This window comes from Zootoca vivipara, chromosome 5, assembly GCF_963506605.1.
Source record: "Zootoca vivipara chromosome 5, rZooViv1.1, whole genome shotgun sequence".
Classification (NCBI taxonomy): Eukaryota; Metazoa; Chordata; class Lepidosauria; order Squamata; family Lacertidae; genus Zootoca; species Zootoca vivipara.
Window position 1 is genome coordinate 7,294,708 of NC_083280.1, and position 22,447 is coordinate 7,317,154.

The 22,447-nt window shown below is 44.6% G+C and overlaps 2 protein-coding genes across 2 annotated transcripts in view; one reads left to right on the top strand and one right to left on the bottom strand.

The window, feature by feature from the left end:
- The window catches only part of LOC118093950 (cytochrome P450 2J6), a 51,909-nt gene extending 40,260 nt beyond the window's left edge, over window positions 1–11,649 (top strand). Inside the window, exons 10-18 of the mRNA XM_060274316.1 lie at window positions 1,455–1,556; window positions 4,231–4,393; window positions 5,097–5,246; window positions 5,451–5,611; window positions 5,963–6,139; window positions 6,437–6,578; window positions 7,209–7,396; window positions 7,940–8,081; window positions 11,457–11,649. Coding sequence (XP_060130299.1) covers window positions 1,455–1,556; window positions 4,231–4,393; window positions 5,097–5,246; window positions 5,451–5,611; window positions 5,963–6,139; window positions 6,437–6,578; window positions 7,209–7,396; window positions 7,940–8,081; window positions 11,457–11,641 — 1,410 coding nt within the window. The 3' untranslated portion in view covers window positions 11,642–11,649. The remainder of the gene's footprint in view (window positions 1–1,454; window positions 1,557–4,230; window positions 4,394–5,096; window positions 5,247–5,450; window positions 5,612–5,962; window positions 6,140–6,436; window positions 6,579–7,208; window positions 7,397–7,939; window positions 8,082–11,456) is intronic.
- LOC118093577 (cytochrome P450 2J5-like) overlaps window positions 1–22,447 on the bottom strand; it is a 159,105-nt gene that overhangs the window by 121,661 nt on the left and 14,997 nt on the right. The gene's annotated exons all lie outside the window — the stretch shown is intronic.

A 22,447-nucleotide genomic window follows, 5' to 3' on the forward strand; every position in this document is an offset into this window, starting at 1 on the left:
ATTGACCCATTCACCAAGCAGGGCATAAAAATGGAATCTACACTATGAAACAACAAGCAGTGTTGTACATACATTTGCAAACTGTAGGTTTCAATATGGATGCCATGGCCCACTGCAAAAATACACACCAGTTTTTGTGGAGTTTTTTTGTGAGGAAACCAAGTACCCATTCATAGAAGTTAGTTGGGAAAGCCAGAATATCCAAGGTACTTTGTGGAATTTTCATCATCGCCATAGCTGCCAAGTTATCCCTTTTTAAAAGGGATTTTCCATTATGCTGAATAGGCTTCCTCGCGAGAAAAGGGAAAACTTGGCAGCTATGATCATCGCAGAGGCTGTGGGGAGGCAAAGCCAAAGATTGTGTGTGTGAAAATAAAGGGACAGCTTTGGGTACATATATTTAATAATAATAATAATAATAATAATAATAATAATAATAATAATAATTTATTATTTATACCCCGCCCATCTGGCCGGGTTTCCCCAGCCACTCTGGGCGGCTTCCAACAAAACAGAAATTCTAAAATACAGAAATCCATCAAACATTAAAATACAGAAATCCATCACACATTAAAAGCTTCCCTAAACAGGGCTGCCTTGAGATGCCTTCTAAAGGTCTGGTAATTGTTGTTCTCTTTGACCTCTAGTGGGAGGGCATTCCACAGGGTGGGTGCCACTACCGAGAAGGCCCTCTGCCTGGTTCCCTGTAACTTGGCTTCTCGTAGTGAGGGAACCGCCAGAAGGCCCTCGGAGCTGGACCTCAGTGTCCGGGCAGAACGATGGGGGTGGAGACGCTCCTTCAGGTATACCGGACCGAGGCCGTTTAGGGCTTTAATGAAGAGTTGTTGAGTTTGTATTCAGAATTAATGTGGTCACCACCATTATTTATATCACCTGGGACCTGTGTTGGCTTGGATTACCTATATTAGACTTTGATATGGAAATCTATTTCCATCAGAAGCAACTAAGAACATTTCCAGATTGTTGCTTATTTGTGAGAGTTATTCGCTTCATTTTTTCTTTCTTTTTCACTTTTTTTTGCAGTAAAAACAGTGACAGGAAAAGGTACTAAAAAGAGTGGGAGACCAGTTCTTCCCTATGTTATATCATAACCTCCCCACGAACTTTGTACAAACAAATCATGGTGACTAATTAATAAATAGGTCTAGAAATAACACCACGTGCTGAACTAATGCCTATCTGACCCCATTCTGAAACTTATTACATGTGCAAGAGGCCTTGCTGCTTACTAATAAGTTAATTAGAGTATTTAAAAGGCAGTGAGAAGAAAAGCAAAGACAGAATTCAACATCTCAGAGAGAGCCAAAAAGCCACTTCGCACAGGTGTGCTGGACAGATACAAAGATACGGAAAGAAAAGGCCGGAGGATGTTGAAAACAATGATAAATTGGATTAAGAAGATTCCATGCCCAGTTCTGAGCTTTCTGGGACAGCTCTGGTCACTTAGACGCTACCCTCCCGGGCCTCTTCCACTTCCTCTCATTGGAAGCCTGTGGCGGTTTGGGATCAGACTTTCTCCAGAAGCTTTAATTGAGGTACATCTTTCTAATTAATTGATCTGCTTAATTAATTAATAAAACCCGCAATAAGAATTGTGAATTGTTTTCTTCCACTGGTAACTGGAAGAAATTATCCAATTATAAATCATTTCAAGGTGTGAAATCTGAAGTAAGTAAGAATTAGTTACAGGTAGGTAGCCTTGTTGGTCTGCCGTAGTCGAAACAATTTTTTTTAAAAAAATCCTTCCAGTAGCACCATAGAGACCATAGAATCATAGAGTTGGAAGAGACCACAAGGGCCATCCAGTCCAACCCCCTGCCGAGCAGGAAACACAATCAAAGCATTCTTGATATATGCCTGTCAAGCCTCTGCTTAAAGACCTCCAATGAAGGAGACTCCACCACACTCCTTGGCAGCAAATTCCATTGCCGAACAGCTCTTACTGTCAGGAAGTTCTTCCTAATGTTTAGGTGGAATCTTCTTTCTTGTAGTTTGTTATTGGTATGAGCAATACAACTAAGTTTGTTATTGGTATGAGCTTTCGTGTGCATGCACACTTCTTCTGAAGTGTGTTCTGAAGTAGTGTGCATGCACACGAAAGCTCGTACCAATGACAAACTTGTTGTTGTTGTTTAGTCGTGTCCGACTCTTCGTGACCCCATGGACCATAGCACGCCAGGCACTCCTGTCAAACTTAGTTGGTCTCTAAGGTGCTACTGGAAAGAATGTTTTTATTTTGTAAGTAAGAATGTAATGCAACAATTGCCAGAAGGGGAGCTATGTTAGCCCATTTGCAGTGGCAGAAGCTCTCTGGAACAGGTTTTGGTGAGAGGGAGGCATTCTGTAAGCCCTTGGCAGCGTTTGGCTCCCTACCTGGCAGGGACTGGCTTTGCTAGGGCTTTTTCTTGAGGAAAACGCCTTGCAGAGCCCAACAACAACAACAACAACAACAACAACAACAACAACACATACACAAACATCACAGGGGCATTTTGTCTCAGGTGCTAAAACATCTTGGGGCTGCCTGTGGTTTTACATCTCCAGATGCTTCAGCTACCAGAGGCATGTATGCCAAAAAGTACAAAAACATATAGCTACTTCTTTCACATCCTTATATTGGAAGACGGGGTTTTCTGTATGACAAAGGTCTGAAAACTGTGACTCTCCAAGCTCAGCTGGGATAGTTGGATAGCAAGTGCCAATAAGGCACCAATCCATATCAGTTTATCAGTCTCTAATACTGAAACTGCTTCAACTACAAAGGGTGGTGATGAAAAGCAAAAGTTCTCACTGAATCGCAACTGTCACTCTATAAATCTCCAGCAAGTTGACCTAAAATCCCCAGTCAATGAACAATATGCCTCTGAATCAGCATTTCCAAAGCAGTCATCAAGGAGCACAACAAGCAGTGAATCAGAAGGTGTATAGACTCTACAAGTCACAGCTTTTTATCAAATACATGCATCTCACACCTCTCTAAAGGCACCACACCTTTTGGGGTAAAGTTAAACTGTTGAAAGGTTGCAACACCTGCTGTGGATGTAGAGGCCGATATGGGAGAGACATGTTTTGTTGCAGCTGGGGCAGATGAAGGCATCCGGTTGTGCTGCTGCAGATACACCATGGCGTTTCTTCTCTCTGCATTCCTCCCAGAGGTCATTCTTCCTCTTCCATACATTAGGGGTCTCTAAGGGACAGGAAGATTCTGGTCATTTCTACTCAGTATGGTGGGATTTTATTTCATGTATTATAGTTTCAGATTTACAGGGATCTATCCCCTGTCTAAAGAAATATGGATGTTTTGATCTTAGATTGGGTGGTATCATTTAATATGTTTAGGTTTTGTATGCCCTGCATTTAGTTGGATGCAGTATGATTATTATTATTATTTGTTTGTTACTGATCATCTGTCTTTGTGGTTCTAAAGTAATTTGAAAACCAATTAAAAAACCTTAAAAAAGCAAAACAGTTCTATGTTGCTTTGGGGGGCAAAGCCCATCCACAGCAGCACACATGAAAAAAGGCTACAATGATACGAAGTAAATATTTTTAAAAATCCAAAATAATATATTCTACCCCAGCTCCAATCCAGCAAACATGACACAAACTAGTCAAGGGAAGGCCAGATAAAAGAAATGGGTGTTTAATAGCCCTCCGAAACTGGGGAGTTAAGAGCTGTAACCTTCTTTCCATATATACGGTATCTCTCTTATCTTGTAATATGCTTTCAATGCTGCTGCACAAAGTTGTGTATGCTTATTTATTAGTACATGACTAGCTGGCCCGGCCATGCGTTGCTGTGGCTCAGTCTGTTAAATGGACCCTCAGAGTCCCCCTTCAGACTCCCCTCACCTTCAGAGTCCCCCTTAATTTTGTCGAAATGTTTTACGTGTGTTCTGTTTACACAGGCTCATCCCTGTGACTCCCCCCACCCTGTCCCAACCCATGAGCTATCCCATCCCCTCCTCCTCCCACCCCCGGCTCATCTCTGTGGTTGTCCCCACCCTGTCCTGATCCATGAGGTATGCCATCCCCTCCATTATTAAATGCAGAAACGTAAGTGGTTACTTTAAAATAGCAGCTTATATTTAAAAGGGAGTGGAGAGCTCCACCCTGCCAGGAGCTGAAGAAGGGTGTAGGTCACATATGAACTTGGAATCACTTCCTCCATATGATTGCTTCTTGCCTCCACTTTGATCCCAATGGCAGATAGCAAAGCAATATGGAAACGTTTACACTATACGGATAGGACTTCTACCTGTCGTAGTACTGTCTGGCTTCCAGGCTGTGAAAGAAGCCCTGATCAACCATGGGGAAGATTTTGTTGACCGACCGGTGACCCCTTTCCTTAGAACGACATTAAAAGGAAGGGGTAAGTTGTGGATAATAAAATGTTTTACTTGTCTTCCCCCCAGGGAACTCATAGGGGTCAGCAAGGTCTGAGGGACAGTGGACCTGCCCCCTGCTAAAAAAGTTTGCTGACCTCTGCTATAATAGTTCCTAGTTTTACTAGACATAAGGACAAGGAGGTAATTATAAGGCACCTTGTCCAGTTTTGCTGTGGTTCTGCACCAGCCTTGCATTTCTTACGTTCTGAAATAAAGTGCTGCTCTTGAATGCATGCATAAGCACTTAATTTTGCCTCTTCTAAGCTGGCAACCTTCTGACCGGCAAGCCCTAGACTCGTGGTTTAACCCACAGCGCCACCCGCATCCCCGCGACAGGGTGAGCTCCCGTTGCTCGGTCCCAACTCCTGCCAACCTAGCAGTTTGAAAGCACTTCAAAGTGCAAGTAGATAAATTGGTACCGCTACAGCGGGAAGGTAAACGGCGTTTCCGTGCGCTGCTCTGGTTTGCCAGAAGCGGCTTTGTCATGCTGGCCACATGACCTGGAAGCTGTATGCCGGCTCCCTCGGCCAATAATGTGAGATGAGGGCCGCAACCCCAGAGTCGGTCACGACTGGACCTAATGGTCAGGGGTCCCTTTAACTTTACCTTAAAGCTGGCAACCGACCCAACAATCTTTGGTGCATGAGTATTTGTGACCAATAATTTTTTGTTTCTTGGTGGCTTCAGGAATTTTATTTTCAAATGGTCACACCTGGAGGCAACAGAGACGGTTTGGAATAGTTACCATGCGGAAACTGGGGCTGGGGAAGAAAGGCATGGAGCACCAAATAGAAGAGGCAGCCCGCCGTCTTGTGGAGGTCTTTGCAAAGTCAAAGGGTATGTGATACAAGGGTGATAATGCTGGCACATTCCAGTCTACCGAAACCTTTATTTGATCTATCTATGTTGGGGTGGGATGTCATGCATTTTGCTTGTTTTCTTCTGGAACAAATTACTGCTAGAGATTCCAGTATCCCTCCAACCCTAATGTGAAAGTTATCAGCTTGACAGTAATATGACAGTAAATAACTTCTTTTGCAGGACAGCCATTTGATCCGTCGGTACCAGTCACTAAGTCAATCTCCAGTGTAATATGTGCTTTGACATTTGGAAACCAGTTATCTACAGATGACGAAAACTTCAAGAGACTGCTAGAAATTCTTGAAATGAGCTTACAATTTGGAGGCAGCTTTTTCCATGCTGTGAGTTCTCCCCACCCCCTTCCTTATTGAGGCCTAACCCATGCTCAGTAGCACTCAGAAAACCGTTGTGGCCATGGATAGAGTGTTGGGCATAGATGGAGGAGGTCTGGCTGCAAAGACCAGTTCCTCTTTCTCAGCCTAACCTTCCTCACAGGGTTGTTGTGAGGGTTAAAGATGGGGAATGGGTGGGAATATTCTTCAGTTTTGCAAGGTCCTCAGATTTTTGGTGGCATTTCTCTTCCCCAGTGTTTTGCATAAGTTGTTCTTTTTGCATGGACAGATAGTACCTCTGATATTTAGCAGCATTCTTTTCAAGTTATAAATAAACATTTGGATTTTGCTTCCCTTTAGCTTTATGAAATGTTCCCATGGCTCATGCAATATCTCCCAGGAACTCATAAAAAGGTATTTGCTGCCTATGATGAGGCAATTTCCATTGTACAGAAGGAGATAGAGAAACATAGGGAGCAACATTCCCTGACTGAGCCACAAGACTACATTGATTTCTATCTACTCCAGCTTGAGAAAGTAGGTACAATATCCTCATTGTATGTGAATTCTGCTCATCACAAAAATGCATACCCTTGGATAAAGTAGGCATATATATGCAAATCATAGTCAAAACAACACACAAAATTGCTTTATATTAGAAGAAATTGCTTTGCCAAGCTGTGTATACTGGGTTAGGCAAAACTGAATACAAAAATGTGTACATTAAGAGAAAATTGCACAAAAATACTGAAAATTGCACAAAAATACACCCAAAAGTGAAATGCTTTAAATCTGTTGTAAATTAAATTTAATGTTTACTATTATCCTTAACAGGACCAGAATGATCCTTATACTACATATGATGAAGGCAATCTGGCTGAGTGTATTCTGGATTTTTTTGGTGCAGGGACAGAGACAACTGCTTCTACTCTGCAATGGGCATTGTTCCTTATTGCAATTCATCCAGAAGTCCAAGGTAAGAGCAGTGCCAGATTTAGGGCAGTGGGGGAAGTTCCCCGCACAGGGTGCCAAGTCAAGGGTGGAGAAACTACGACACAGAGCACTTGACAACATGCACAGAACAGAAAGAGGGCACCGGAATTTGTCCTTGTTTAGGGGGTCATGTTACCAAAGTCTGAGCATGGTAAGAGAGACCTGTTCAGTGACAACAACAGCCCATCGTGATCCAGGAATGAAATGGTCTGTATTCCGTCCTGAGATTTCTCTCTCAATTTGGAAAATACCCCCCCCACACACACACACACTTCTATTGGCTCTGCCCAGAGCAGGAAGAAACCTCCCTTCCTCCTTTGCAATCTAGTTTCAGTCTAATTCTTCAAGCCTAGAAAGAAAGGTGAACTCACCTGTTCTTACTATTCTGTCCTGAGACTTCTCTCTCAATCTGGATAGTATTCAACAAAACTCTACAAAGCTCTCATACATAGATTTATTGAAGAGAATCAAGGCACATGTAGAAATATTACTCACATTCTAATAGTCTGTTGTTTAGCTCTGAATGAAGATGGTTAGAAAGCTTTATATGAAGTTCTCTTTGGAGTTTATGGAGTTATGTAAGAAAAAGTGGGTAAATATTCTTTTCCCTCAGATAAAGTCTACAAGGAGATGGAAGATGTTTTTGGTTCATCTCACTCAATGTCTTATCAAGATCGTAAGAAACTACCTTATACCAATGCAGTGATTCACGAGATCCAGCGCGCTAAATATGTATTGCTTTTTGGGCTACCTAGGCAGACTGTGAAGGATGTAAACATACTTGGTTATCCCATTCCCAAGGTACAGACTCTGCTTTCTCTGTTTCACAGCAATTTGGGTCCACTGTGCACATTCTCTCCACATCCCACCTCTGTATATTATGTGGGCTGAAGATAACATGAGCCTGGTGAAGTTGATTTCTATATTAAGAGATGTATTGTTTATTTATTAAATTTATATACCATCCTCCATCTAAGGATCACAGCAGTTTACAGTGTAAAAACACAAAAATACATAACATTTTTTTAAAAAAACCAATAATCCAGCCACGCCTCCAGGTGCAATTCTGTTGAATCAGAATTGTGCAAAAAATATTTTTTTAAAAGAAAAATGAACAAGAAATCTGAGGTATACTCTTGTAAGCTACTTGGGAGGGAGGGAGGGAGAAAAATACATACCGTGTATATTTTATGCAAGCTTCCATCCAGTGGTGTAGGCAGCAAGCAGCAGAATAGCAATGAGCCTATGCCAACTGAGTACACAGAAAAATAGGGTCTCAACAACCCGTTTGCAAGATAATGCCCTAGCCTGGATATAGGTTGAGTCATTTGTTTCTCCTTGCAGGAAACCTTTGTTATTCCAGATCTGCGCTCTGTTCTTTATGATCCAAAACAATGGGAAATGCCTAGAGAGTTCAATCCAAATCATTTTTTGGACAAGGATGGAAATTTTGTGGCTAGAGAAGAATTCCTGGCATTTGGAGCAGGTAAATGATTAAGTGATTCATAACCATGTTTACCGGGTTGCTTCAATGAGGTTGAGCTTTTATAAGGAAGGTGTGATAGAGGACAAAATATAGCTGGCATTGCAGTACCAGGCGCACAGCCAAAAGAAATGAACTTTCATTTTGTAGAATGGATGCTATGAAGCAAACACTACAAGCAACAGTTAAAACAATTGCTCTGTGAGATACGATCCTGCTCCCACATTGCAGTGTTTTAAGCCAGTGAGTGAATGTGGTTGGGTATTGGAAAGAGCAGAGATCTCAGGGCAGGCAGAAAGAATAAATAACTGCTATGTGGCAGGCAGATATTCAATAGGTTAATCTTTTTCTAGTATAGATATACAAATAAGAGAAAGCTTTACCTGCTGACATTTTGTCTTTTATTACATGTGTGTGACTCATTCCTTATTACTGAGTCCTCTGTCCACCCCACCCGTGGAAGAGAATGCAACTTTTCATATGGAATAAAGTGTATGCATATATTTAATCCAAATTTGTGTCTTCTTCTGCAAGTACATGGGACACAGGTGGCACTGTGGTCTAAACCACTGAGCCAAGGGCTTGCCGATCAGAAGGTCGGCGGTTCAAATCCCCACAACGGGGTGAGCTCCCATTACTAGGTCCCAGCTCCTGCCAACCTAGCCGTTCAAAAGCACGTCAAAGTGCAAGTAGATAAATAGGTACCGCTCTGGTGGGAAGGTAAACGGCATTTCCGTGTGCTGCTCTGGTTCGCCAGAAGCAGCTTAGTCATGCTGGCCACATGACCCAGAAGCTGCCTGCGGACAAACGCCAGCTCCCTCAGCATGGGCGTACCCAGGATCAAAACTAGGGGGGGCAAGGGGAGGGGCCAAGGCACGGAAGGGGAGGGGCCACAAAGTGGGCGGGAACGGCGAACTCGCGCTCCGCCGGGCTGTGCCCCTCCCTAGAAGCAGGGCTGGTGGGCGGAGGCGGAGCCCAGCCCAGCGGAGCGCGAGTTCGGCGTTCCCGCCCGCCGCGCCGCGCTCTCTGGTTCCCCGCCGCGCTTGGCCTTGCCAGAGGGCGCGACAGGGAGCTGGAGGGAGGGCGCGGCGCGGCGGGAATGGCGAACTCACGCTCCGCCGGGCTGTGCTCCGCCTCTGCCCACCAGCCCTGCTTCTAGAGTAGGGCAGCTGCCCTAACTTGCCCCGTGGTGGGTACGCCCTTGTCCCTCAGATAAGCGAGATGAGCACTGCAACCCCAGAGTCATCCACGACTGGACTTAATGGTCAGGGGTCCCTTTACCTTTACCTGCAAGTACGTAGAGACTCTGAAACAGGTCACAGTAGCCTTCTCAACCCAAGGGAAAATATGGGGGGAAGGGGTTGAGTCACATACTTCTAAGCAACCTCTGTTGCCAGTTAACTGGCAGGCTATCTATAAATTAAGGGTAACTCTAGATAGCATGAGTTGTCAAACCTACTGAAAACAGTAAGATGCTCAAAGACCACCTTGAAACTTGAGAACGGTGGCAAGCCATGTAAAGAAAAGTGATAGAACATGGCTTCAAATGAATTGTTTTCACTTTTAAAGCATTACTGTCAGCTGTCAAAACTCTGGGGAGAATGCAAATAATTAGCTGCTGAATCTATGCTGTAATCCAGGCTTCCCCCAACTAAGGCCCATGGGCCAGATGCAGACCGCGAGGTTCTTTTATGTGGCCCCTGGTGCCCCCCGCAGCCGCCGCCCACTCTTAACAGTGTGGCGTGGCATGGCATGGTGTGGCGTGGTGCAGCTGCCCACTTCCGAGTCAGATGTGCGCCGGAAATAGTTTGCACGCATGCGCAAGCATCATTTCCGGCGCACGTCCAGGTTGGGGGAGGCCCGTGCGCATGCACACAAGCTATTTCCGGTGCACATCCACCCCGGATGTGCGCCAGAAATAGCATGTGCGAACGTGTATGGGCGCACGCTCATGTGCACTCCCCCGCACTCTGGCCCGCCGCACAATCGGCACTGCGGGCACCGGCCCAAAGCCGGGTAAGTTTGGGGACCCCTGCTGTAATCCAAGAAGACTGTTTATGCTATTCTTCAGCAGCAGGAAAGAGATGAGCAGGTGTCTGCCTCTTCTCCCTGCCTATATCTGGGACAGGTGATTTCGTCTTCTTCTTTTTCCTGGTTAGTAAGTCAATTGATGGGTGGGTGTCCCACTGAGCTATCAGACTTTCATCATCAGTCTCCCAGCAAAGCCTGAGAATAGTCACAGGACCTCAGGCTCCAGCTCTGGTAGAAGATGGGAGGTTTCTGAAGAGACTGTCAGCACTTTCCTATTCAATTTAAGCAAACAGTCGAAAGAGTAGTCCCCATTTATAGCTTATGCCTGCTCAATAGAGATGCTTGGTGCACGGCTTAAAAGTCTTGTCTTAAAGGTGTTTCTCGATGCAAAGGTCTACAGGATGGCTCTTCTGCCAGGGGATCTCTTAGGACAAAAAAACTGGTTTGGCCAGTATTTTTGACATTGCTAAATTCAGCATCTGGAACCTTCTCTTAACACTCCAAGTATTGATTAAGTTCTAACATTTACTAAACCTAGAAATTATGAGGAGGATCAGGCTCTCCATGAGGCAGAACGTACTACAATGATCCACAGTTTAGGGGATCCTTCTGCCCCAAAACTTATAGCTCAGTTGATTAGAGTGTGGTACTAATAACACCAAGTTTGCAGGTTTGGTCCCTGTATGGGACAGCTGCATATTTCTGCATTACAGGGGGGTGGGCGAGATGATCCTCAGGGTCCCTTCAAACTCTAAAATTCGATGGTTCTATGATTTTACAGTGGAACCTTGGGTTGTGGACGTAATCCGTGACGGAGGCACCTCCACAACCCGCAGGGTTCACAAGCTAAAGTGCTGCATCCACACAGGTGCAATTTGGTGCTTCTGCTCATGTGCGAGCGGCGAAACCCAGAAGTAACCCATTCCGGTACTTCTGGGTTTCCCGCAATCTAAGGAAGAATACCTGAAGTTCCATTAGCCTCATGAGAAATGGGGACAAGAAGCCATGAAGCAAGGAGGGGGGAATCTTATGCTCTTCCAAAATATTATGTATAGTATTACTGAATTTGTTTTCAGGGTGCAGAACGTGTGTATAGCTATACTTTTGCAACTGTCTACATTTGGTGAAAGTTATTGGTGGCACTTGAATCATACGGCAGTTAAAATTAGAGTTGCTGCTGAAATTGGGTTTATAGCAATGGGGTTTTCCATGAGACCACTTTTGGTGGTAGGTAGGAAACCTGGGCCCACCCAGATCCCTTACTGAGATTTTAAACTAGTTGCTGAGAGTTGGATTTGGTGGGAAATGTTTTGCACACTTCCCACTTTCTCCTTATTTCCTCTTCAGGAGCCCGTGCGTGTATTGGGGAGCAGATGGCGAGGATTGAGCTCTTCATCTTTTTCACCAACCTGCTGAGGGCATTCAGTTTCTACATACCAGAAGTGAAGAAACTCAACAAAGGACCTATAACAGCGTTGACATTGCATCCGCATCCTTATAAGCTCTGTGCTGTTCCCCGCATTTCATCGTAAAGCATATACAGTTTTTTAAAAAAATAAATACTTCCAGCGTCCTATATCTTGCTGTAAATTTCTACATAGTTCTTGTTCTCTTCATTCAACATGCATTACAGGAAGTTAGACTAGATCCCTTTCAACTCTGCAATTCTCGAATTCTGTGGCTTTCCCTTGGTTGTTCAGGTGCTACTTTAATTGTGTGGTTTGTAGCTATACCTAAGTTTTTAAAATACTCTTTAGGCAAGATATGGAAGGGATGTTACAACAAATCAGCTGTTGTGCAGAGGATCGGGACAATGAAGGTATTCCAGCAAGAAAGAAAAGTGGGAAGCAAGAAAGAAAAGTGGGAAGCATCTAAAGAAACTGGTTTGGCTGCATAAGGAGCTTACAGATTGGCTGAAATTTAAGAAGGGTGTGTACAGGCAACAGGAGTTGTGTTCTGGGTCATCGTGTGCAACAGTGGAATGCGTGTAAGTATAAGTATAGTATAATAATTTAATTGACACTGAAACGGGGAAATTCCACTTGAGTATACTAAGCTAGAAACAGCTTGTTGTTGTAACTAGCAACAAGTGAACTTGACATCGATACCAGGGAAGGTCCTAGAACAGATCGAATAATAGAATCATAGAGTTGGAAGAGACCACAAGGGCCATCCAGTCCAACCCCCTGCCAAGCAGGAAACACCATCAAAGCATTCCTGACAGATGGCTGTCAAGTCTCTGCTTAAAGACCTCCAAAGAAGGAGACTCCACCACGCTCCTTGGTAGCAAATTCCACTGCCGAACAGCTCTTACTATCAGGAAGTTCTTCCTAATGTGTAGGTGGAATCTTCTTTCTTGTAGTTTGAATCCATTGCTCCCTGTCCGCTTCTCTGGAGCAGCAGAAAACAACCTTTCTCCCTCCTCTATATGACATCCTTTTATATATTTGAACATGACCCACCAACAGTTGTTCTGTGAGCACTTAGAAAAGAATGCTGTGATTACTAAGACCCAGCATGGGTTTCTCAAAAGTAAGTCATGTCAAATGAATCTCATTTCTTTTTGATGGAGTTACAAGCTTGGTGGGTCAGGGGAAACATGTGAATATAGTGTATTTTCATTTCAGTAAGGCTTTTGACAAAGACCCCATGATATTCTCACAAGGAAGCTGGTAAAACTGACCAAAGGATATTCTCACAAGGAAGCTGATTGACTGACCAAACCCAAATAGTAGTCATTAATGGTTCCTCCCATCCTGAAAAAAGTGACAAGTGGGGTGCTGCCGGGTTCTGTCCTGGGCCCACTGTTATTTTTAAATGACTTGGATGAAGGAATTGATGGGATGCTGATCAAATTTGCAGATGACACCAAACAGGGAGGGCTTGGAGAAGACAGAATCAGAATTCAAAATGACCTTAACAGATTGGAGAACTGGGCACAAGCTAACAAAATGAATTTCAGTAGGGACAAATGTAAGGTTCTGCACTTAAGCAGCAAGGACCAGATGCACAACTATAGGATGGGGGACACCTTGTGGGAAATAGCAGATCTTTAGCCAGTAGTTTATGGAAGTGACGCACACTTCGCTTCCACTCTAACCAACCCAATCTCCAGTCATAACTTGGCGTCTGATATACTTCTAGGGACTTGTACCACCATTCTTTGGAATTATGATGGAACTTGCTCTAAATAGAAGAAAGGGGAAGGTGGTGGTCCTAAGATGGTGCCATATAACAGTTGGGCAAAAACTTTAGCCTGGTATAGTTTTGGAGCTGCGTGAGTGTAGTGGCCACCCCTAGTTTGGAGAAATTTGAGGATGTTATGCACAGATTTTTTATTTTTTATTTTTTAAACCATCGTTGGTTACTTGAATGTTATGGGCTTTCCTTGAGCCAGAGGCCTGGGAAATCACACCTAGATATTAAAGGTCAGCATGTCTTCAATTGTATGGCCTCCAATGGCAGGGGCGTAGGAAGGGGGGCACTGCGCCCCAGGTGCCATCCCTGAGGGGGAGTGACAAAAAGTCTTGAGCCGCCAACGCCACAGCACATGGAAGCTCGCCCTGGCACTGCAGAGCGCAGTGGATCGCACTGCCCCCCCCCCCTGCGCAGCTCGCCCCGCCGTTTCCTCGCACTCCTGGCTGGAGGGGGCAGGCAGGCAGGCAGGGGAGAAGATGGGAAGGAGGCAGGCAAGCAAACAACGGAGTGGGGCAGGAATGGGCGCCCCCTGTCCTGTCCATCCCTATGGGCGCTGCTCGCCCTATCCCATTCGTCCCTATGGGCAGTTCGCCCCGCCCCAGGTACCCAAGAGGCTTCCTCCGCCACTGTCCAATGGTCCATGTTCTAATCTTGTTTCTTACCAAATGCCATTATCTTGGGGGGGGGGTTCTACTGATTTATTGTAAGGGAATCTTCATTACAATATTGTTCTAAGGCTGGAATCCTTGATAGAATTGCAGCAACATCTGCATACAGCAGAACTGAAATCCAACGATGGTGTAGCTTGGGAGAGAGGAGGTTTTGTCTGCTTAGGCTTTTAACCAGGTCTATAAAAGCCTTTTTGGGATGCAGGTGGCACTGTGGGTTAAACCACAGAGCCTAGGGCTTGCTGATCAGAAGGTCGGCAGTTCGAATCCCTGCGACGGGGTGAGCTCCCGTTGCTTGGTCCCTGCTCCTGCCAACCTAGCAGTTCGAAAGCACATCAAAGTGCAAGTAGATAAATAGGAACCGCTACAGCAGGATGGTAAACAGCGTTTCCGTGTGCTGCTCTGGTTCACCAGAAGCGGCTTTATCATGCTGGCCACATGACCCGGAAACTGTACGCCGGCTCCCTCGGCCAATAACGCGAGATGAGCACCGCAACCCCAGAGTCGGTCACGACTGGACCTAATGGTCAGGGGTCCCTTTACCTTTACCTATAAAAGCCTTTGATCAATGTTTGTGGCCTCTAACTTGTGCCAGAGTTTAGATCTAGAGATGGAATCAAAGGCCCCCTTTAGATCAATAAAGGCGACGTATAGTGATACCACGCTCCATGGTGAGTATTTCTCCTTGAGATGTTGGAGGATCATATAGTGGTCTATGTTATTCCTGCCTTCTCTAAATCCCACCTGTTGACATATACTCAAATGAAAATCAGCTACTCTACACTCAAATTTAACTGCAGGTTAACTGCAGTAAGAAAAAATAAGTTTCCTCAGGAAATCAACCTTTAAGCTCATGAACAAAAAGACTGGCAGGCCCGGCTCGTCGTAGACCCCCGGTGGCGCAGTACACCATGGCGCGGGGTTGGTAAGCTGGGCGCCGGCCTGGGAAGGAGGGCGCCGCGCGGCGAAGCCGCACGGAAACCAATTGCGCCCTGCGAGGGCGGGGCGGGCGGCGGAGCAATCTCCGCCCCTCAGCACCAGGGCGCGCGATCTGCTCAAGACGGCCCTGAAGACTGATGCTGGTTTCTTTCTTTACACCTGATGTTACTGTCTAGGATGAGAATTCATTTACGCCTGATCCATTACCTCCTGTAGCTGGCACCCTGGAATGGGTTTTAGTTACATAGCCAGCACTATCCAAATATTATCTTCTCCTTTAGCATATTTCTGTGGCAAGGGTAAAATAGAAGGATTCCCTGGATGCCTAGATCCAGGTTTGGGGCAAGTACTCTTCAATGAGAGAGCCCCAGTAGAGATTAAAAATTACAAAACATGCAGCAAAGTAAAGTGTGGAAATATAGACCAATTGCAGTCATTAACGGTCATCAACAGCTATCAGTCAGTCAATCACCCACTCCCACCACAAGGAGGGAGTAATACCCCTCCCCACCCTCTCACTATATATAAGGGTCTGGTGACTTCTGTTTCAGTGTATCTGAAGAAGTGTGCATGCACACGAAAGCTCATGCCAGTGACAAACTTAGTTGGTCTCTAAGGTGCTGCTGGAAGGAATAGGGTTGCCAGACTCAATAGAGGACAGGACTTCTGTGCCTTTAATTGCCCTGCTCTCTTTTGAGTCTGAAAACCTTAAAGAGAAACCAGCAGACCCTTTGTTTAATTTCCAAGCAAAGGGTCTGCTGGTTTCTCTTTAAGGTTTCCAGACTCAAAAGAGAGCAGGGCAATTAAAGGCACAGAAGTCCTGTCCTCTATTGAGTTTGGCAACCCTAGGAAGGAATTTTTATTTTATTTTGTGGAAATATAGGCAGTTAAAGCTTTAAAATGTCCCTTTCGAAGTTCCTTCCAAAGTCACACAATTCCCTTAGTGTAGAAGAGGCTGTTGGTGTAATTTGAAAAAAAAATGGGTGAAATTGCACTAAGTGCTTGGCCCATGTCTTGAGCAGCCCATCCTCCATGTCTGGATTCTGTTTAGAGCTAGCATGCCAGCTGCACTGGGTGGCTTAGAAAAAGTCCAAGACTAAATGCCTGGAGCTTGACTCGTCCACCCTCCCTTTCTCTATGGAATGTATGTATGTACAGAGGCACGTATAAGGCCAAGACTGCATTCAGCAGCAATGGCAGGAGTGTGAGGTAGCCACTGAGAAGAGCTTTTGCTCAGTGCAAGATTATCAGCAGAGAAGCTGAAGATTACATGCTATAAGGTTCAGTATAGCATGGTGAGTTAGCGTGGTAAAGTGCTAGGGGATCTCTCTGTACACTTGTATCATTGCAAGGTTTACCATACTTTTAAGTAAACAGGCACTGCCTTTATTGTATTTTTTGCACCTGCTGTAGAATTTCCTCTTCACACATGCCTTCTAAGTGATTACTTTTATCCCAGACAGTATCTGAATTTATCTGAAATTGTTTTTGTATATCCAATGGTATTAACTCTATTCACAAATGCAGTTGTTTTGCGTATGGTTTTTACTGTACTGTGAAATCACTTTGAGGTGCTTAATAAGAAGCATTTAGTAAAGGAAATAAACAAGCATGGCTCCTCTCCCCAACACTCTACAAACACACATGCATGTGACAGGGAAGAAACCATTCATAGAATCATAGAGTTGGAAGAGACCACAAGGGCCATCCAGTCCAACCCCCTGCCGAGCATGAAACACCATCAAAGCATTCTTGACATATGCCTGTCAAGCCTCTGCTTAAAGACCTCCAATGAAGGAGACGACACCACACTCCTTGGTAGCAAATTCCACTGTCGAACAGCTCTTACTGTCAGGAAGTTCTTCCTAATGTTTAGGTGGAATCTTCTTTCTTGTAATTTGAATCCATTGCTCCGTCTCCGTATTTGAACATGGCTATCATATCACCACTTAACCTTCTCTTCTCCACGCTAAACATGCCCAGCTCCCTAAGCCGTTCCTCATAAGGCATCGTTTCCAGGCCTTTGACCATCTTGGTTGCCCTCTTCTGGACACGTTCCAGCTTGTCTGTATCCTTCTTGAACTGTGGTGCCCAGAACTGGACACAGTACTCCAGGTGCGGTCTGACCAGAGCAGAATACAGTGGTACTATTACTTCCCTTGATCTAGACGCTATACTCCTATTGATGCAGCCCAGAATTGCATTGGCTTTTTTTGCTGCTGCATCACACTGTTGACTCATGTCAAGTTTGTGGCAGTTGAAATTCACCATGATTGTGTGAGTGCCTTGTGTGGATGCTATTTAGAGGGCACCCACACAATGCCAGGACCCAATCATGGTGAACTTTATTTCCCTCACAGGTAGGTAGCCGTGTTGGTCTGAGTCGAACCAAAATAAAAAAATTCCTTCAGTAGCACCTTAAAGACCAACTAAGTTTATATTTTGGTATGAGCTTTCGTGTGCATGCACACTTCTTCAGATACACTAGAAACAGAAGTGTCAGACCCTATATATATACAGAGGGTGGTGGGGGTGGGTGGGAATGGGAGATGGGCTGATGGGAGTGGTAAACCTGTAGATGGGTTTTAATGGCTGCTGATGGCTGCAATTAGTCCTGGGCTGAGGTGCTAAAGAAAGCTTGATCATGCATAATGAGATAAGAATCCGATATCTCTATTCATCCCAGGTGCTTCCATGGTTTTAAGCTTGGTAATGATTTCCAATTCAGCAACTTCCCTTTCCAGTCTGTTCCTGAAATTTCTCTGTAATAAAACAGCTGCTTTGAGATCTTGTATAGAATGTCCTGGGAGATTGAAGTGTTCTCCTACTGGTTTTTCAGTCTTATGGTTCCTGATGTCAGATTTATGTCCATTTATCCTTTGGCGTAGGGTTTGGCCTGTTTGTCCAATATAGAGAGCTGAAGGGCACCGTTGGCATTTGATGGCATACACAATGTTAGAAGATGAGCAATTAAATAGTCCTGAGATGGTATGTTGGATGTTGTTGGGGCCAGTAATGATGTTGTCCGGGTGTATGTGGCAGCAAAGTTGGCATCTGGGTTTATTGCAGGCTCTGGTACCAGTGTCCATGTTAAGTCTGGTGGTTGTATTATTGTGGGTGAGGAGTTGTTTAAGATTGGGTGGCTGTCTGTAGGCAATGAAAGGTCTTCCTCCCAGAGCTTGAGAAAGGGAGCTGTCATTGTCCAGGAGAGGCTGTAGATCTCTGATGATGCGTTGTACTGTTTTAACTTGGGAGCTGTATGTGATGACTAGTGGTGTTCTGTTATTTTCTTTTTTGGGTCTGTCTTGCAGCAGGTTCTCCCTAGGTATCAGTCTGGCTCTGTTGATCTGTTGTTTAACTTCATCAGGTGGATATTTTAGTTCTAAAAAGGTTTGCTGTAGATCTCTTAGGTGAGATTCTCTGTCTGTAGAGTTGGAACAGATACGGTTGTAACGTAGGGCCTGGCTGTATACGATGGATTGTTTGGTATGTTTGGGATGGTAGCTAGAAGCATGTAGATATGTTTGTCGGTCAGTTGGTTTTCTGTATAAGGTGGTGTCTATACGTCCATCCTGTATTTTTATAGTAGTGTCCAAAAAATGTATTTCTTGCATAGATTGGTTCATTGTTAGGTTGATGGTGGGGTGAAAGTCATTGAATGTCTGGTGGAAGGTTTCCAGGGTCTGTTGTCCATGTGTCCAGATAATAAAAATATCGTCAATGTATCGTAGGTACAAGAGAGGTTTGAGTGGGTAGGAGTCTAGGAAACGATGTTCTAAATCTGCCATGAAGATGTTGGCATACTGTGGGGCCATGCGGGTGCCCATGGCTGTGCCGCTGATCTGGAGGAACAGGTCATCACCAAATTTGAAGTGGTTGTGGGTAAGGACAAAGTGGCAGAGTTTGGTAGCAAAGTCCACTGTGGTTTTATCTGAAATGGTGTTCCTTATGGCTTGTAAACCATCATTGTGTGGGATGTTGGTGTATAGAGATTCCACATCCATAGTGGCTAGTATAGTATTGTTAGGAAGATTGTTCAAAGATTGTATTTTCCTCAGAAAATCTGTGGTGTCACGTACGTAGCTGGGAGCACTGATAGCATATGGTTTCAGAACAGAGTCCATATAGCCGGAAACACCCACTGTAATGGTGCCAATACCTGAGATGATGGGGCGTCCTGGATTTCCTGGTTTGTGTATTTTAGGTAGAAGGTAGAAAGTTCCTGGTCGAGGTTCCGCTGGTGTGTTTGTGAGGATCTGTTCTTGGATGTGTAGGGGTAGCTCCTTGACAATCTTGTTCAGTTCTTTTTTGTATGCTTGTGTGGGGTCTGAAGGAGCTGATGGCTCCTTCAGGCGTAAACGGCGGAAAAATGCTTCCAGGTCCCCGCAGAACTGAATCATGTGTGGGGATTTAGCAGGGCAGAATGATAGACCCCGTGAGAGGACGGATTCCTCAGCTGGGCTGAGTGTTTGCTGTGGAAGATTGACAATGTTGTTGATCTTGTTTTGATTAGTGGCTTGTAGGTTGGAAAGGTTGCAGAGTTTTTTATTTTTCCGGTTCTTCAGTAACTCCAGTTGAGACAAACAGGCCAAACCCTACGCCAAAGGATAAATGGACATAAATCTGACATCAGGAACCATAAGACTGAAAAACCAGTAGGAGAACACTTCAATCTCCCAGGACATTCTATACAAGATCTCAAAGCAGCTGTTTTATTACAGAGAAATTTCAGGAACAGACTGGAAAGGGAAGTTGCTGAATTGGAAATCATTACCAAGCTTAAAACCATGGAAGCACCTGGGATGAATAGAGATATCGGATTCTTATCTCATTATGCATGATCAAGCTTTCTTTAGCACCTCAGCCCAGGACTAATTGCAGCCATCAGCAGCCATTAACACCCATCTACAGGTTTACCACTCCCATCAGCCCATCTCCCATTCCCACCCACCCCCACCACCCTCTGTATATATATAGGGTCTGACACTTCTGTTTCTAGTGTATCTGAAGAAGTGTGCATGCACACGAAAGCTCATACCAAAATATAAACTTAGTTGGTCTTTAAGGTGCTACTGAAGGAATTTTTTTATTTTGCTTCGACTCAGACCAACACGGCTACCTACCTGTAACTAGAACTATGGAAGGCACCACATTGAGCCGCATGAAATGGAAGTCCATCAACCTCACCAAGAAACTGGCACAGGTACAAACTGACATAATATTTCTGACCAGATGCAAGAACCTGGATATTGTTCCTAAGGGTCTTAGAATTAAGAACCCCCTTCAATCAACGTATCCCACAGAATATGCCAGGAAACTTTGCCACACTTTATCCAAGAAGCTACTCAAACATCTTATTGGCGTTCTTTATTCAAAACAGAAGCTTATAAAGGAGGAACTCTCTGCACTGGACAACTCTATCAGGAATCACCCAGCCTGGCAGGAGTTCCACAAGGAAAAACAAACCATTTACCACTCTCAACTGGAGTTACTGAAGAACCGGAAAAATAAAAAACTCTGCAACCTTTCCAACCTACAAGCCACTAATCAAAACAAGATCAACAACATTGTCAATCTTTCACAGCAAACACTCAGCCCAGCTGAGGAATCCATCCTCTCACGGGGTCTATCATTCTGCCCTGCTAAATCCCCACACATGATTCAGTTCTGCGGGGACCTGGAAGCATTTTTCCGCCGTTTACGCCTGAAGGAGTATTTTCATCACAAACAAGAACAAGACAAAGTAGAACAAACTACATCCCCACAACACAACACCTCTCAAATTACTGGGGAACAACCATCACCCTCCAAACGCATTAATGAACAGAACATCGACCACCAACCACCACCGAAAAGATGTTACACAAAAAGGGACTCCACGTGGACCCCTCCTGATGGACGCAATACCACACTAGATCTGTACATCGACTGCTTCCGCCACAGAATCCAAACAGATGTGACCAGAAAACACCATCACCTACAACAAAATCTAAACCATGCTGAAAGGAGAGCCATAGAAAATCTCAGGAACAACCCAGACATTATAATTAAAGAGGCAGACAAGGGTGGAGCTGTCGTCATCATGAACAAAACTGATTACATCCAAGAGGCCCACAGACAACTTTCCAATACTGCCTTTTACATGAAATTGGACTCAGACCCCACACAAGCATACAAAAAAGAACTGAACAAGATTGTCAAGGAGCTACCCCTACACATCCAAGAACAGATCCTCACAAACACACCAGCGGAACCTCGACCAGGAACTTTCTACCTTCTACCTAAAATACACAAACCAGGAAATCCAGGACGCCCCATCATCTCAGGTATTGGCACCATTACAGTGGGTGTTTCCGGCTATATGGACTCTGTTCTGAAACCATATGCTATCAGTGCTCCCAGCTACGTACGTGACACCACAGATTTTCTGAGGAAAATACAATCTTTGAACAATCTTCCTAACAATACTATACTAGCCACTATGGATGTGGAATCTCTATACACCAACATCCCACACAATGATGGTTTACAAGCCATAAGGAACACCATTTCAGATAAAACCACAGCGGACTTTGCTACCAAACTCTGCCACTTTGTCCTTACCCACAACCACTTCAAATTTGGTGATGACCTGTTCCTCCAGATCAGCGGCACAGCCATGGGCACCCGCATGGCCCCACAGTATGCCAACATCTTCATGGCAGATTTAGAACATCGTTTCCTAGACTCCTACCCACTCAAACCTCTCTTGTACCTACGATACATTGACGATATTTTTATTATCTGGACACATGGACAACAGACCCTGGAAACCTTCCACCAGACATTCAATGACTTTCACCCCACCATCAACCTAACAATGAACCAATCTATGCAAGAAATACATTTTTTGGACACTACTATAAAAATACAGGATGGACGTATAGACACCACCTTATACAGAAAACCAACTGACCGACAAACATATCTACATGCTTCTAGCTACCATCCCAAACATACCAAACAATCCATCGTATACAGCCAGGCCCTACGTTACAACCGTATCTGTTCCAACTCTACAGACAGAGAATCTCACCTAAGAGATCTACAGCAAACCTTTTTAGAACTAAAATATCCACCTGATGAAGTTAAACAACAGATCAACAGAGCCAGACTGATACCTAGGGAGAACCTGCTGCAAGACAGACCCAAAAAAGAAAATAACAGAACACCACTAGTCATCACATACAGCTCCCAAGTTAAAACAGTACAACGCATCATCAGAGATCTACAGCCTCTCCTGGACAATGACAGCTCCCTTTCTCAAGCTCTGGGAGGAAGACCTTTCATTGCCTACAGACAGCCACCCAATCTTAAACAACTCCTCACCCACAATAATACAACCACCAGACTTAACATGGACACTGGTACCAGAGCCTGCAATAAACCCAGATGCCAACTTTGCTGCCACATACACCCGGACAACATCATTACTGGCCCCAACAACATCCAACATACCATCTCAGGACTATTTAATTGCTCATCTTCTAACAT